This window comes from Beta vulgaris, chromosome 2 (assembly GCF_026745355.1).
Source record: "Beta vulgaris subsp. vulgaris cultivar EL10 chromosome 2, EL10.2, whole genome shotgun sequence".
NCBI classification, from domain to species: Eukaryota; Viridiplantae; Streptophyta; class Magnoliopsida; order Caryophyllales; family Amaranthaceae; genus Beta; species Beta vulgaris.
In genome coordinates, this window is record NC_079203.1 from 2371017 (window position 1) to 2388882 (window position 17866).

The 17866-nt window shown below is 33.0% G+C and overlaps 1 protein-coding gene across 1 annotated transcript; it reads right to left on the reverse strand.

The window, feature by feature from the left end:
* Positions 1-10362: 10362 nt before the first annotated feature.
* Positions 10363-15488, reverse strand: LOC104887720 (probable indole-3-pyruvate monooxygenase YUCCA1). Its single transcript, XM_010672434.4, has 4 exons — positions 14265-15488; positions 13146-13394; positions 12192-12314; positions 10363-10956 (listed from the first exon to the last, which is right to left on the reverse strand). Exons 1-4 carry the CDS (start codon positions 14904-14906, stop codon positions 10756-10758), a joined length of 1215 nt encoding a protein of 404 aa, XP_010670736.1. The 5' UTR covers positions 14907-15488; the 3' UTR covers positions 10363-10755.
* Between the last annotated feature and the right edge of the window lie 2378 nt (positions 15489-17866).

Below are 17866 nucleotides of genomic sequence, written 5' to 3' on the forward strand. Positions count from 1 at the left end.
CGTGTGATGTTTACTTTGCATTTACTACTATCTATCTATGAATCTATCCCATTTCTGATTTCTTCCTCTTGTCCATGTGAAAGAAGCCCAATCTTAACTTTTTGCATTTTTAATTTGATTCTTCTTATTCATGTTAGAATCACTCACACTTTAATTCAATGCATGAACATTAAACAACCTACTATTACATTCAATTGAGTTTTTTTGTTTGGGTTTGGATAGGTACAAGTAAGATGTTACTATGCATGTTAATAATGGATGGATATAGCTCAAAAGCTTTGGAATGGATCGAAGATGTTTTAGTTTTCTTCAAGAGGAAAAACAAGCTAATATTAATCTATGGACCAGTAATGAATAACAAGTAGTAACATTTTTCATAGGAGAGTGTTTTTTCGAAATTTATGTGCACCGTAAAAGGAACCTGCTTAATTAGATAAATAATGGGTAATAAAATTACCATCATGTTTCACATGAGACTATATACTGAAAGAAAAAGAAGTACAAGGGGATAAGATGTAGCATAAAATAGGGTCTAGATTTGAGAGATAAATGACATTCTTTAGCAGACGATGAAGGATGACTTGGCAATCCGAGTCCACAAATTAAACCTCCTTGAGACGTTCTCTTACCCAATCTTACTGTCATGTTAATTGCTTTAGACTTCGCAATTTCAAGGGCCCATAAGGTTTTGACTTGGTGATAACCTCCAATCCTGCTTTCAACCGTAAGAGAAGCATCAAAATTTGTTTTTTACGATACCAAGGGAGGAGCTTTCCAAACTCTTGAGATCGAGACTATATTATGCTAATGATGATGATAAATACATTTGGGAAGAGTATTTACCATAATCCTCAACCAAATGGGCTACATGATTAATCTACACTTGGTTAGGAGTTGATTTATTGTTGAAAGTAATTGGTTTCGCTTACCCCAGATATGCAATCAAAGAAGACACCCTTAAATCTCACACTTCTATCAAGATTCCGCCTACTAACAAGGAGGTCACACATCGAATCATCCACTGTCCAATTACTCGTAACAACATCTCCATATTCACGTCAAAGATTAGTCAGCCGAGAGCATCCAACGATAGCATGGTACTCCATCTCAGTCACACCACATCCCCGAGGACAAGCAACATCCTCAATCAAGTGCCTATATTACGATAATGCACGAACTAGAAGGAAATTAGTGCAAAGGCACTATAGAAAATGGCGAACCTTCATACTTGCATTAATGCTCCAAATATCAACCCAATCTTAGTCAAAATGAACAAGACTACAACCTTTACCAAGCATATAAGAGGTTTTCACATAGAAAAATCTGGAGGTTGTTTAGTTAATCGCGTTTATATGGTTGGTTTTCTTTTATGTGTTCAACGAGCTAGTCAACATAATATATATGGTAAATGACGTATTTAATATTTATAAAAATAGCTTTTATATGAAAAGTAATATGCTGGTTTTACCATTTTTTAAAGGCTTTTACATTAAAGCCAATATTTATAGTTGATGTACGTACCCAAACACATTTACAAAACACTCAATGATCTTAAAACCAACATAAGCAACTAGTAATATAAAAAGTTGGGAGTAGGGGGAATGATAACCAACTGATGGAATATTAAACATATTTAGGTTGCAGAATAAAAGATTGATATTTTTTGTGCCTAATTTAGATGTTTATATTTTAATCTGGCGTTTTTTCTTAGAAGATTACATAGTCGTATAGTCGTGATCAAACGACTTTGATCGAGGTAAGAAAGTGCTTGAAGATCTTTATTACTATTCCCTTTGTTTCAAAATATAAGGCACACAGAATGTTCGAGGTCAAACTTTAACTGTTAATTACTCTCACTTTATGTTGATGGATTTTTTTTTGGAAAATAATGTTATTATAGTTAATTTTTCATAAAGTGTAAATGCCTATTTTAAAACGGAGGGAATAGTAGTGGTTGAATTATTTTCGTTGAATCCCAGATATTTCTTCCATGTACATTTTTTATTTTTGGTGAACCATACCCGGTTTCCGAAATCCATTTTTGGATCCCGACCAATTCGGATTCAAGCCGGGTCAGGCCCCAATTGGGGGGGAAAGCTCTTCCAACACACTTTGCTGCATTTCATGGGCTCGAACCCGAGACCTCTGATTAAGGTAGAACAACTCTCTTACCAGTTAATCTAAGGATATGTTGATATGTACAATTGGTTTAATAACGCAAAAATTCTTACCTTACTTTTGACTTTTAATTAGTACTTTGCCTTTTATCTCAATAATAATAAGTCACTATTACAAGAGTGGTAAATTGGTAAATAGCCAACCTTGCATTCATTAGTTTTAGGAAAAGGATGTAATGTATTCGTAGTGTTCCCAATTCATAACATGGCTAAATTTTTATTCACTTGTGCTTTTGTCCTATAATTGTTTGTTTATTTTGTTTTGTTATGAAAGCATGCTTCTGTAGTTTTGTGTACCTTAAGTTTATAGCACATGGATCAAATTATTTCATTTAGAAAGAACAAATGGGAATGATAGCTAATAGACTTATGATTCTTTTTCATATTTTTCCGGTTAAATAGGACAATCAATCTTTAGAAAATCACAATAAATTCAAATCCTATATAGTATAACCCTTGTCCCTTATGGCTATGTATAGAAATATAGAGTAACCTTTAAATTACAGAAAATGACGTTAAGTTTAATGCGGAGATATACAATAATCTAAGATTGCAAAATCTTATATATTTAGTGTGTAGATTATCTATACAACTACTCTATCCGTTTCCTAAAGATTTTCCCACTTATTGTTCCTACATATACCAAGGAAAATCAAGTTGTGTGGGGCATGGTGTGAGTAAAGTAGGAGAGAGAAAGGGGTTAAGATAAATAAACAAATAAAAAGGGGTTAAAGTAGAAGAGAGAAATGGAGTAAAATTGAATTAGTAATATAATGGTGGACCATATGATCTCTATTATATAAGCCAAGGGAGGAGGTGTGGTGTCCTCTTTTGAAGTGACTAGAATACCCTCTAATAATTTAAAACAATGTTTTTCTTTTTATAAAAAAATTGAAAAATGAAAAATCAATGAAACTTGACATATGGGTATGTCAAAAATAGAATATGAAATCAACTAGAATCTTCAACCAAAAAAAGTTTGCAATATATCGTGATAACATAATATTTCATATCTACAAAGTTCAAACAATATAGTTTATTAATATTTGTAATTGTTAAAGAACTATACTACAGTCGCGAAAAGAAATTATTATATCATCTACCAAATTTTTAAGTGCCGGTATTGAACAATTAAAAATCATTCACCTTTAATTTAAAAAGATAATAACATCTACAAAAGAACCTCAATAATTTACCTCACTACCAAAATAATTTTACATAAAAAACATGTCAATTTGTATATACCTACCTAAGATTATCACGCACGCATCGCGTGCATATGCAACTAGTAGTGACATGAGAGGGTAGATAGGGAAATTTGTTTTGCCAAATAAGGAATAAAGCAAAAGAGGGAAGATCTTTTGAAAACACCCTTAAAGAGAAAGAGGGAAGATCTTTAGGAAACGGAGGGAGTATGACAGATAAAATAAATTGTAAATTTATTTACAAAAAAAAAAGACCAATATTGGCCAAATTTGAAGCACCCTTAAATAAAAATTTAAAATTTTCAAACCACCCTAAAAAACCGAAAATCACTTAGAATATAATCCTTAATGTGTTTCCTCTAACATATTATGTACACAAGTAATATATCAAGTGGTACTTGGTCTAATGGTTTGATTTGTATCTCACAACCTCGAGGTTGTAGGATCAAACCCCACTAGAGGGGATCAAACCCCACTAGAGGCACTTTGGGGGTGGGAATTTCCCGTTATCATTCCCCCTACTCCCAAGGGGTCTTGCCTGCAAATCCGGAACGATTTGACTTGTGCGAGGTTCCAATTCGATTAAGACGTCTTTTCCGTACCTTAAAAAAAATGTGCACAAGTAATATTCACCATATAAATCGAGCAATAACGTACCTATCAAAATTTTCTCTGTGTATCTAAATGGAGCTTTACGTATGGTGTTTAGCATAAGTCCAACTATATGGTTAATTGAGTAGAACGACAAGGTTAACCGAATTAACCGCCAATTAAAACTAGCAGATTGCAAACGTAAGCTGCTCGTGGGAGTACCAAATTGGGGATATTTGATCTGATTTTGCAGCTTTTAGTAATGGGAGAAAACACCAAGAATAGCAATGAAAATGTTCTTTATACAAATTTCTTTATAAAATAGATAAAGGGGGTAAAAAAAGAAATAGGCTCTGAGGCAAACTTTAAAAAAAGGCAATACCTCATCAATCATCATCTTTTTGAACTCTCCATATTAAAAAGGCAAAAAAAGCAATCACCTTCTTCTAAACCCATTTTTTGGATGTTGAGGTCTAGAGAAGAGTGTCGATCTATTATATAGAGTCAAATGTAATATATTTTTCCGTTTCGTTTGAAATGCAATAAAGTGATATTTTATATTGCACAAATAATACATCTGTTGTATTTAAAACGAAACAGAGAAAGTATATATAGATTATAGAATCAACTCTTTACAAGATTAGGGTCGAGATTAGGCACACTTTAGTGAACTTCTAAATTAGTTAGAAGAACTATAATTTCTACTATTGCAATGACCCTTGGAATGATATGGTGTTATCTTAATATTTGGAGCAATGAAAGACTTCTTTTTTCCTTTATGAGGTGTGAGAGTGTAACACCCTCGTAAAGAAAAATATATGAGAGTGTAATATGATATTGTAAAATTTTTTATTCTTATTTTGATATGAATGAGCAACTAAGCGTAGTGATATAGTCGGATGGCAATGGGTCCTCGACCCGACCCAGACCCGCTAGGACCCTACCCATTTATAAGGGTCTGGGTCCAGAAATTTTAGACCCAATGGGTCCGGGTCGGGTCTGGGTCCCAAAGAGCATGTGTCGAGTCCGGGTCCGGGCCCACATATGCTAGACCTAGACCTGCCCCACGGACCCATTTACATATTAGAAATATTTTTTTTACCTAAACTCTATAATTTTATGAGTTTTGATTTTGTGAACTCGTTAGTGTTGTAACTCCACTAAGACATGTAACTTTATAAGTTGTAACATTTTACTCACTCCGTCTCATAATATAAGTCCTCTTTCCTTTTAAAGTGTTCCAAAATATAAGTCTTGTTTCTATTTTCAATCAATAATTATACCCAAAATACCCTCATGAAAATAATTTAACTCCCAAAAAGTCCTCATAATTTCAGCTTCCAATGCACCATTATTAATGATAAAATAGAATCTCATAACCCATTAAACTCCTCTACACATTAAACTATGCAATATTAATGTTAAGGCTTTATTTTTTGTCAAAAAGAAAAAAAACAATGTAAGTGTTTCCCAATAAAAATGAATCTTTTTATTTAAATAAAACAAGATTCTAATTTACCTTGATTCCCGTGTAAAAACAGAATCAAGACTTATATTATGGGACGGAGGGAGTAATATTTTATGAGTTAATTCTTAAAATTTTATTTAGAGAATGCTTTAACCATGGATACAAAAACATATATATATATATATATATATATATATATATATATATATATATATATATTAGGCGAAATTTTTTAATTACATATATTAAAAAATGTGATGAAAACTTAAAACTAAGAAGGACCCATTTAGGACCCAATAAAGACCCACGGACCCGCTAGACCCAGCGGATCTGGGTCTGGGTTTGAAAAATCTAGACCCAACGGATGTGGGGCGGGTCTGGATCCGTGAAAAATAAACGGGTCTGGGTCCAGCTGGACCCGCCCCATTGCCATCCCTAGATATAGACGATATCCGATTACTGGTTTTATGTATCATCTCACAATACGTTACCCTCTAAGTTAGACCTTTTTTTTTTTTTTTTAGCCAGAAAGAAAAGACTAGGGAGGAACCCAGTTAACGGGCCACCCTAAAGCATCCTTACGGATGATCTGAGAAAAAGAGGTATCCAAGGGGGTGAAATAGTAGCAAAGATTCGTAGTCGAATGACCATAATGAGCCATCCAATCAGCAGCAAAATTGGCTTCTCTAAGTTAGACCTATGACTTGGGTAGAAAAATTATATAGTTATATAAAATTAAGGTTAAATAGAAATTAAAATTGTTAGCAAACAAACAAAAAAAATTAGAATAGTGGGACCCATTTGTCAAGTACAATCGCATAAATAAACTCCATCTCTCCTATTTGCTTCCTAAGAATTTGCTAATAGTCTTTTTCTTACAATGACCCTCGTGATGCAGTGTTACCATAGTAGCTTTGATTAATGAGAAATATGTCTTTCATTCTTTTCAAACTTTGGAAAATCACATTTATCATTATATGGTGTGAGAATGTAACATGATATGTCTAGAATGGTATTTGCAATTCAAATTCAATTTTAACACTTGACTTCAAGGTTGGTACTTGATCGAGCCGACCAATGTTATAATTGATGGCAAAGCTGAAACAACGACACATGCCAACATAACTGATACTTCAATGGAACACGTAAGGGGGTGAATTGTATTTGGAACTTTTAGCAAAGTTTTTTGCGGAATTTTAAAACAATAAAGGAACAGTAATCAGAGAGACATAAATATAAAATTGAGGAAAAACTTCTTGAACCTCATCAAGAAAGGAAAACCTCAAAAACTATATTATTGCAATAACTCTATTACAATCACTCTCTATAACTCAAGTTCCCCTCGAACTCAAGTTCCTCACAGTAATCCCCTTCGACTACTGAAACTTTACTCTCTCTAACTTGAGTTCTTCTCGAACTCAAGTTCCCCACAGTAATCCCCTTTGATTACTGGAACTCTTCTCTCTCTTGCTTCTACTCCGAAGCCTACACTCACTGACTTAACTCTAAGTCTTACAAGAGTCACTCAACCCTTGAATCCCAAATTACAGCTCAAATTTTGTGAAACACTAGTAATTATATTGAACTTAAGTACTTAAGGAACTTAGGAACTCACTTAATAATGCAACAGACCTTTTCAGATGACACTTAAGATTTAACAATAGAAATATGTTTTCAGTTGGTAGATTGCAATGAGGAAGACTTCTCTTTTAGTGGAGTCTTCTCATGCCAGTTCCAGTACTTGTTCCTCCACTAAGTGTGAAGCAGTAACCCACGTAGAATTATTTTCCCACATTCACACTTCTTGAGGAACAAGCAAAGTAGTGGACAATACACTAACAATACGTGATTTTAAACAGTTGAGAGAAATAAGGAATTTGTTTAGGAAATCCATTTGTATTTATTCAGTAACAACGAAAGGATCTTTATTTGAAATAAAAAACTATTTTATTTATTAACAATATTTCCTAAAAACTCTCAGTTAAATACTTTTTAAAACCACTGTTGCATTAAATAAATTCCATGTAGGTCCTTAGTATTAAGCAACATAAATTACTTACATAAATCCTAAGTACATACTCTTGAACTTAGAGTTCATGTCATCCCTTTAAATCTTCAACTCTGAAGATCCATATGTCCCATCTCGGGAACAACATAAAGTTTCTTGAAGGAACTGTAAAACACGAATGCATCCGTCAAGGAACAGCAGGTAGTTCCAGAGGAACTGCGAAATGCAAATGCATCCGGGAAGGAACTGCAGATAGTTCTTTGAGGAACCGTGGATAGTTCCTTGAGGAACAGTATAGTAGACTTGTAGAGAGTTCCTTGAGGAACACTAGACAGTTCCTTGAGGAACAACCGACAGTTCCTTGAGGAACAGTAGACAGTTCCTTGAGGAACAACCGATAGTTCCTTGAGGAACAGCAAACAGTTCCTTGAGGAACTATTTGAACAATAACTATAATCATGAATCATCACTTAGGAACTTCGTTCTTCTCTTGGAGTTCCAACTCAGGAACTTCACTTATTATCTTTAGAAAGCACCATTATTAATCACTGAACCTTGCACGTACACATAAACTTATAAACCTTGTTAGTTATTACTTTAGTTTGTCATCATCAAAACCCATAGTGGCTCAACAATAACCAATACGATACTATGCATACTTTGTCATGCAATATCAGTTTAAATGGTGTAACAACACAATTAATACGGGGGTTAATTCTTTTAACTTAGAGGCACAACATGAAGTAATTATGTCAGACCACGAGTTATGTCTCACCTACATTCCACAAGGTATGAAATAGGATCTCCTCTCATCCTTGCTTCACATACGGATATGATGATAAAGTAAAACCACATTATTATTGTTATAGACTGACAATCGCAATGACAAATGAACACTGATTTCATGGTTGTGCCTTGGTAGGAGACCACTGACTTGAAAGCAATTACGATCCGACAACAGTGGTAATCGATCTGGCCGGAAAGCTCCCAAAGGTTAACACACTACTAGCAATATAGACTTGGAGAATAGCACGAACCCAGGAAAGAGAGAGAAGAGAAGGAGGAGAAGAGAATGATTTGTGTGTCTTGAACTGATAAGGAAGCACTGAATTTATAGGAGAAAATCAGGCCAAAAACGGAAAGCAGTAAACAGGGAGGATATTATGGGATTGTCATTAATCCTTTAACGGTCAAACCGTTACAAATCTTCATCAGTCACACACGCGCTCAGCCCGGCCGGGTCCAAAAAGTTAGTTAAGTTAAGTTTATTCCCAAAGCCCAAAACCATTGCCCAGTCCGGGCAGCGCGCGTGTGATAGCAAGCCCAAACCAAACATACATCCAACCACAAAAGGATCTCAAGTACCAACTCAATAATAGGAAGGAGAGAGGAATGGAAATATAAAAACAAGGAAGTATTCTCTCCCACAACCAATGTGAGACATTATAATAAAAGAAGCTAAGGTTTTTCAAACCTTAATTCCAACACACATGATATTACATAATAGATCATATTCATAAATTAAAACATAAACATTATTTCTATTATGCATCCTGATTTAAAGCCATTAATAGCTCAATTAGTCCACCATCCTATATGCTCCAACTACAATAGGCCATCAGACAAGTCTTCCAATCAAAGTTTTACCCAACTTACATAATACATATTGTCTTCTTGTGGAGCTCCAAAGTCCAAGTGCACTAGTAATTCTCCAGAAGAAAATTAAAAGTTCCAAAAAATATGACTGATTTCCTAGGAAGATCACCCATTAGAAAGAAAAAAACCTAACCTACAATGGTAGATTTGTAGCCACAAATGATATTCAGAAGGTAGCATTTAATCCACGACATATATGTAATCTTTAACTTTGATGGCCCCTTCATATATAAACTGTAGTCCAACGTACACTTAAGTCTCTAAATTAAAGAGGACCTCATAACTCATAAGTAGGCGCATCCTCTAAACTAAAGATAGGTAGAGGTAGAGCATGCAGTGTTTAGCTACTGCCAGTTCATTCAATGACCTTAATTAAAGCTTGACTTTGACGCAAACATCCCTACACCATGCATGCATGATGCTATATATGCAACAGTTTACTGTGTTAGATACTTATATTTCCATGAAATTCAATACAAAAGATCCCAAACTAGACTATGAATAGTTCAAAAAAAGTACTTTAGGTAAACACATGAATACTCACATACACGTACACATAGTTTTAGAGATATTATGGCCGTCCATTATTTCCAATTTAAACTATGATTATGCTATATGCATCCTTTAGGGTTGCATAAAGTGGAGATTAGTTATAAATTTATGATAAAAGTTTGCATTAATCGATGTAATAAATGATCAGTTGATACTTATTTTTTTTTCTTTTTTAACTTTTTATGCTTTCTCTGTTTCATATTACTCATTACATTTCTCGCTCAATTCACGGACTCCTAAGCAAGTTTTGGAGAAGAAAGAGGTAGAGAGCAAAACGAAAAGGGACTCGTGTAAAAAGAGAGAGATAGAGAGAGTTTATTGCCTAAAAAAGAAGTGTAGCAAGTAATGGGAAATTTCCCGTATTGAAAAGTATAGCAAGTATCATGAAACGAAGGAAGCATAAGCAACTCTAAAGACTGCATATAATAACCCTTTAAATTAATGGTGTTTTATTATGTACCGTGTGTTTATTAAAGATCTACGTGTGTATAACGTGTACAGTATTTTCATGTTTTTTAAGATCTCTGCAATGCATATATGGTTTTATTAGCATCTCAATGATGCCCAACTGTTATTTCTTCCTTTTTTCACTGGTCATACTTGGGAACTACAAAGTGGCATTAATGCCATATAAGGAAGAGGTAGTAGTAACTAGAGATGGTACTTTTTTTGACAGGGTAAGAAATAATAATTGAATTGCTGCTTTAAGTACTTTTATGAGCTAGTTTCGACGTCATGTACTTTTATGCAATTCCAATTGACAATGTCTAAAAATAAGGAGCTAGATCTAAAGAAAAATGTGCAATCTTTGTTAAAAAAAATATATATTACATCGTCAAGCGAGCAAAACAAACCCTACCACTAAACCAAAGATGTACACCCAGGCTTCGCAAAATTGGTAAATTTACAAAAACGATCAATTAAAATGGACTAAACCAAAAAAATAAAAAAGATGCAAACTATACTTAAAACTCAAATTTAACACGCACTTGTTAATCACCCTCTCACTTTTTAACTTGTTCTAATTGCCCTCAATTCTATGATGACTTATTATTATTATTTTCTACTTGAAAATTTTATTTACTGATTAGTAGTAGTCTAAGAATATAAATTCTCATTATGATCCTTGATTGGCCTCCTCCATTGATCAGCAATGTCTTTGGCGACTTTAACAGCGTCTGATGCGGTGCCTAACAAACCTTTTTTGGTGAATCCAACCGTATATAATCCTTTTCCTCCTTTCCATCCATTTGGAAATGCTACTTTTGGCATCCCATCATCACTAAAAAACTCACAATTCTGCAATTTTATCATTAAAACAACATTAATTAATATATAGTAAATATATATGTCAACATATAGAGCAAGTAAATTTAACTTACTAAATTACCCTTAGGGTGTAAATTTCTTCTAGTATGAGATTTCACAAAATTATATCTAAACTCAAGGGTAATACGGTCATCTTCCATTGAAACTTGAATTCTATATAAATTATAGGGTTATGAGTTGGCAGTACAATCGGCAATGGTTGTCGAGGTGTAAAATGAAAAAAAAGAAAGTCCTAAGATATGATAAAACAATTCCATATTTCCGTCATTTCTTTTTAAGTGACTAACTTCTCCAATTTACGTATGAGTATTATGGGAGAAGTTGAGTTACTTAGAAAGAAACAAAAGAAATATAATGTCTAATATTCAACAAATGATCATTTTATTATCAAGGTTCAAATACGATCAATAATACAACTCTGACCCCATTTCATCGACCGGACGGCTCATATAGTCATATTATAGTACATAGATACATTTTTGGACTCACTAATAGGCAAATAATAACAAAAGGGCAAAAAGAACAGTCTCAAATTCCCCTTTTTTCCAAAAAAAAAATTCACCCTTTGGGATGAGAAAGAGTATCCTTAGTTGAAAGGTACACATCATGGGAATCCCTCCAAGAATTTTACAAAAAAAAGTTGAATTCCTTTTGTTTTAATATCTTTTATGTAAATTCTCCTTGTGGGTTGGAGAAGGAGAAAATTGTCTTAAGTGTATAACACAAATATGCAGTGTCTGAATTTTCACTTTGTTCTAAGGAAAAGAGAGAAGAAAACGTTTTGTAGGGTACTACTACTGTCACCAGTTGTGTAAGAAAGAAAGCGATAGAAGAGAATGAGAATAAGGATAAATTTGCAACATTATTACACAAAAAAAATACTCCATATTGTATGTAACATGGTGCAGCAGAAAGAATATTATAGATGGAATTTTTGAATTTTAAAAAATAAAATAAAAAATAATACTTCCTCCGTTTTTTTAAATGTTACATTTTCTATTTTGGGAAGTTTTAAATTAGATGTTACACTTTTATTTTGGGTAATAACTTATCTCTATCTCATGTTCACATGGGACCCTTTTGTTTTTCATTCTCTCTATCTCTGTCCTCTTCAAAAATTACCTAAAAATCCGTAATTTGAAAAGTATAACATCTAAAAGAAAACGGAAGAAATATTATTTTGTTTTGAAGAGAATTTTAATTACCTTGAGCCAATATGGTACATTGCTCTTATATCCAGTTGCCAAGATTATAGAATCAAATTCTTTCTCTTGACCATCTATGAATTTGGCACCATTCTTTGTAATTTCCTTTACACCTTCTGTTACCTATAAAATTAGAAAGAAAGTTATGTAATTATTCAGCATGAGATGAGATCTATTCATGTAAATATTTGCATAAAACATGATTAATAGGGATATTAATTTAGAGTATGTAAATGTAGTAGATCATCTATCTTCTTGGATATGGCAAAAAATCTGAACTTTATTAGCCCTCAATTACTTCAGGTGCTTGATTTCATTGGAATTTTATGCTTTCACACAATCTTATGCATAATTATTTTAAGGGGCCAGTTCTTATAATTAAGATATGGCCAATATGTTTCCGACATACCTGAAAACAACTTATTTGTCATCATACATATCGATACCATTACTACTACCTATTTGCATTTCAAAATAATAAGACAATAATATTCGATCTAAGGGTCTAGCTAGTTTTTTTATAATAAGCATAGGACCCTAATTAAGATATGGCCCAATATGTTTACGACATACCTGAAAACAACCCATTTGTCATCATTCATATCGATACCATTACTACTTATTTGCATTCCAAAAATAATAAGACAATAATATTCGATCTAAGAGTCTATTAGCATAGGACCCAATATATTCTAAACAGACTCGAAAATTACTACATGTTTGTCATTGTTTGTATCAATAACATAATAAGACAATAACATTTGATTGAATCAAACTCAATAATTTGAATAATGATTTACAATAATATGTACATGAAGTTTACTATGTGCAAAAAATAAGTCTACAAATCATATGTGGCATCTTATTTTGCTTTGGAAGGAATATATTGAACAACAAATATTATACAATTGAAGTAGTTAAGTAAAGTGCATGATAATGACATGTTTAAGTTACCTTAATTTTCCCTGATTTGATTAATGAAAGTGCTCCACAATCAAGTACCGGGGTCTTCCCGGTGGCATTCTTGAGCTCAATTGGGCCGGCCTTGGGCCGTCTAAGGCCCAATCTATCGGTGTTACCCAAAGTAAGATTAGCCACTAAGAGAAGAACTTGATCCACTAATCTCAAAGGGAACCATTTTAGCAAAGTCATAGCAACCCCAAATGTGGAGAAGCCAAACATCTCCCTTGGCAAAACATGCACCTATATATTTGCACCAACAATAATTAGTACAAAAGTTATTTTCTTAATGAAGAATAATTCTTTGGCATAAGCAAGAATATATATTTTTCTTTAAGGTAAGGAGAAAAGAAGGTCGGGAGACCCTCCGCACGAGGAGAGCTCCAATCTTATCGTTTATAAGAATAGAATGAAGAGCGAAATGAGTACAATCATCTATATTTAATCGAGAAAGAATATACCCAATTCACAAAACATTATAATATAAAATGGGTTGTAATTATAAATTTATAACATACTACTAATGTGATTTTATGTTATTTCAATATACTATTGTTATTATTATTAACAAATATTCCAATAAATAGAACTTTTGCAAAAAGAAACAAAAATTAGGCATATCCTGTTGAAAGAAAATGATTAAACACTGCAAATTCTTAAGAGATGTGCTCAATTTGTTAACAGAAGCATCAAAATGTGACAAATAGATGCAATTCCATGGACCATATACTAAAGATAAGGTTTTTTATATTTTTTTTCCAATTTCTTTCTTGGCAAAATTAAGCATTTTGGAGAAATTAAATTAAATAATCAATTCAGGAACTGAAAAAGTAGCAGCTGACTTTTGCAATAGATACTCTAATAGTACAAGTTGAAAACCAAATTCCCTTATTACTTTCTAACTAAAATAATCTCATAAAGTTGGACTTCCCTCATCATAAATAAATAATGCAATTTAAACAAAAAAAAAAAAAAAACTTCTCCAAAAAAAAAAAAATTCATTTCTAACTCATACAAGTCAACCAGTCAAAACCCAGAAACCCAAATTTTTCAAAAAAAAAAAATTAGGAAGAGAGAGAAAGAAAGTGTTTTAGAGAGAGAAAGTAAGCTTACAGAGTTTCTAACCACCATGTAAGGCATAGCATTGTATCTCGAAAGGTCCAAACAAACTTCCATTCCAGAATTTCCACACCCAATTACTAAAACCCTTTGATTTCTAAATTCATTCCCAGATTTATATAAACTTGTATGAATTAATTTCCCTTGAAATTTCTCAACTCCTTGAATTTCTGGTATCAAAGGTTCTGCATTTTCCCCTGTTGCAACAATTACCCACTTAGAAACATACTCAAAAACTTCATCCCCTTTAATTTTCAACCTCCAACTCATAATTTCTTCATCAAATTCTGCACTTTCAACTTCTTGGTTGAATTTAGGGGATAAATTGAAGTGGGTAGCATAAGATTCCATGTAAGAAATGAATTGTTTCTTTGATGGGTATTTTGGATAATCTTCAGGAAACTCCATTAATGGAAGCTCACAAAATTTCTTAGGAAGATGAAGTTTTAAACGATCATATGTTTTTTGTTGCCATAAAGATGCAATGCAATCTGATCTTTCAAGAATTAAAGATGAAATTCCATGTTTTTTTAAGCAAGCTGATGTTGCTAATCCTGAGGGTCCTGCCCCAACTATTATGGGTCCCTCAAAAGCCACCATTTTTCTTGCTTTTTCTTCCTTACAAAAAAAACCCATCTTTTTGTTTTTTTATAATTCTACTACAAATGTGAGTAATTTCTCTCTTTTTTTCTTGCTCTGTTTTTTTTTGCTCTGTTTTTTTTGCTCTGTTTTTTTTTTGCTCTGAAAGCGTGAAGATTAATGCAAAGGATTTTGGTAGGGTGTTTTTGTTGTTTCTCTCTCTAGATTTGATGAGTTTCTGTAAGAAAGAAGTGGAAGTGAAGGTTTCTTGAGTAGTGAGTAGTGAGATATTGGAGAAATATAAGTACAATATGTGTGTATATATATATATATATATATGAAACCCTTGAATGTTTTTTTATAAAAAAAAATTAGTTTATTGTAGTTGCATATTTCCACTCTATTTTTGAGAATGTGATGTGCACGCTCTGTTTGATTTAAAATTTGTTTTATTTTAAGGGAAACTTGGTATGTTTAGTTATTATCATCATTATTGCATTATAGGGTTGTTATTGGGAAGCCAAAGAGATCTTATTGCACCACAGTACTTTTTTCCCCTAGACATGTATGGTCATTTGGTCATGGCTTTACCAAGAATATAAAGGAAAAAAAAGTATATAGCTATGTTGTGAATCAGATTGCTTAATAAGGTATGTTATGGGCTTTATTTTTTCTCTATGTTGTGTATTGTGATCCATTGTATGTACATCAGATTGTATAAAATAAAGGTAGTTATACACGTATCTAAGTTGTATTGGGTGTGTCACGTGTGTATGATAGACACGCTTATAGTTATACTTAACCTAACGATGATAATATACAATGTCCGGTAAGCCCACATATTGTACATCAACCTTTATTTTGCCATGCACAATCTATATGTTTTGTGTCTTGCTGATCTGGATCAAACTTTGCGTGAGGGTGTGACTTGAATCACGTGTATAGAGACCCAAGTGATAATAAGGTGTTTAGACTGAGTATGGTTATTGATGAATTTTAGTGGAGTTTCAACATAAATCTTTATTCAGACTCTTGCGTTAATGTGTTAAAAGACTCCAGCAAGTTTGGAGATGGACTTTGAAATTCAAAACTCCACTCAAGATTCTATTGTTGTTGAAGATCATGTGGTCATGCAACCACTTTTTTCCCCGACTAAATAGGGTTCTCCTACAAACCATTCGTACTAAAATTGATTATTGGAAATATGAGGAATCAGTTCCCTCTTTCTTGTTAGAGTAAGGACCAATTCTACCAATCCTAGAGATCCAGGATTCATGGTGGATCCAAGGCGATCAAATCATGCCATATCATCACACTCTATCATACTTAATTACATTATTTTAGGAGTTTAGGTAAGTCTTAAGATGAGTATGGGGATAATGCGTAAAATTAGGAAGAGTTTTTGCAAGTCTGGATAGTGAAAAAGTAGGTAAAAGTTAGTGAAAAGCTGATTTGGTACAGTTTGAATTTGAAGTTGAGTCTAATGGATAAACTCACCCAACCTAATTCTTGTAGAAATAAAGGTGCATGCATGTCAATATTTTTTTCCCTAAATTGTTAGTGAGTGTCTGTCAAAAGTTAATATTTTTCATTTTAAAAAAATTTCATCACTTTTCTTTCTTTATCTCTTTACAAATTTATTACATTGTATTTTCCTAAAATTAAGGTTTTTATTATTAGTTGAAAGAATATGGTTCTTGTTTTTAATTATTTATTAAGAATCGACACAATTATGCATGCATAGTTTCCCCAAATAATGTTAGATTAAAATAAATTCCTAATTTACGTTGGATCTAGAGGTATTTTCTTAGGTACTGTCCACGATGGACAGGGACGCTGAATATCATTATTTTATTTAGTGTAGGCGAAATTGCTACTTGAATTAGCGCTTCTATACGATAAACCCTACTTGAATTAGCCGTTTTGAAAGATAAACCACTACTTGAATTGGCTGTACTGTAAGATAAACCGCTAACTTGAATGACGATGTACAATGACCAATTTGCTAATGGTTTATCATGTTGACCGCTAATATGAATAGCGGTCTCCTCATCCTCACTTTGTTGTTTTCGCACATTTCTCCCTTACCCACAATATTATGCTCATAGCAGTCAGCCCAGTCACCACCACTACCATTATATTCGTTCTACTTACTTGCTTCCCCTTTCTACATACATCCGCCACCAGGCAACCACCATCCTTCTCTCTTTTCACCGCAACAACCCTTCTCGCTATTATTGCTTCCTTCGTCGGACTATGTCTCTCTTTCCATCGCGTGTAGTAACAAAAATTAGTTAAGAATGTGAATTTTTATCATAATTGAAAAGCTCAACAACAACTACTTCACCACCACCTATGCATCTGTCTTCATCGTCGGACAACAACCACAAGTTTTTTATTTCATCGCAGTAACAAACAACTTAGGTTTGTGATTTTTCTTTATTCAAAATTATCAACCTAAATTAACTTTTACAGATACTTAAATAATTGATCGATAATGTAGGTATTCTATTGCGTTTTAATTGAATTTTTTTGAATTTGAGAATTGAATTAGAAGTATGTTTTGTGTTAGTAGATTTTGTGAAATTCTGATTTAGGGATTTTCTTTTGTAGTATGTAAAACCGCTACCCGGAGAAGCGGGTTTCCTCAATAAACTGCTATTTGAGGTGGCAATTTCTGCTACCTCAGTTAGCTACTTATCATGAGATAAACCGGTACATCGAGTAGCGGTTTTATTTGAGAAACAAAATTATTTTTTTCATGTCTGTGATGACATGGACGTTGTCAAAGGAAATATTGTTGGTTGTAGCACAAAGTAGGAAATATTTTTGGTTTCAACATTATTGAGGGGAAAAATTCTATAATGTAACAATTTAATACTCTATTTGCACTCCCTCTGTTTTTTTTGTTCTTTCTCACTTTCCTGTGTACACCACCCAATGTACATCTTTGAACTTAAATATATTTCATTATATATTAGTAAACATTATAATGATTGAATATTAAGAATGTACTA

Excerpts from the sequence above, each read along its gene's own strand:
- LOC104887720 (XM_010672434.4), bottom strand. The coding sequence starts at position 14,906 with ATGGGTTTTTTTTGTAAGGAAGAAAAAGCAAGAAAAATGGTGGCTTTT. Across the intron at positions 13,395-14,264 it reads ACATGGTGGTTAGAAACTCT|GTGCATGTTTTGCCAAGGGA; the intron begins GTAAGCTTACTT and ends GCAAATATATAG. Across the intron at positions 10,957-12,191 it reads ATGTACCATATTGGCTCAAG|AATTGTGAGTTTTTTAGTGA; the intron begins GTAATTAAAATT and ends ATAAAATTGCAG.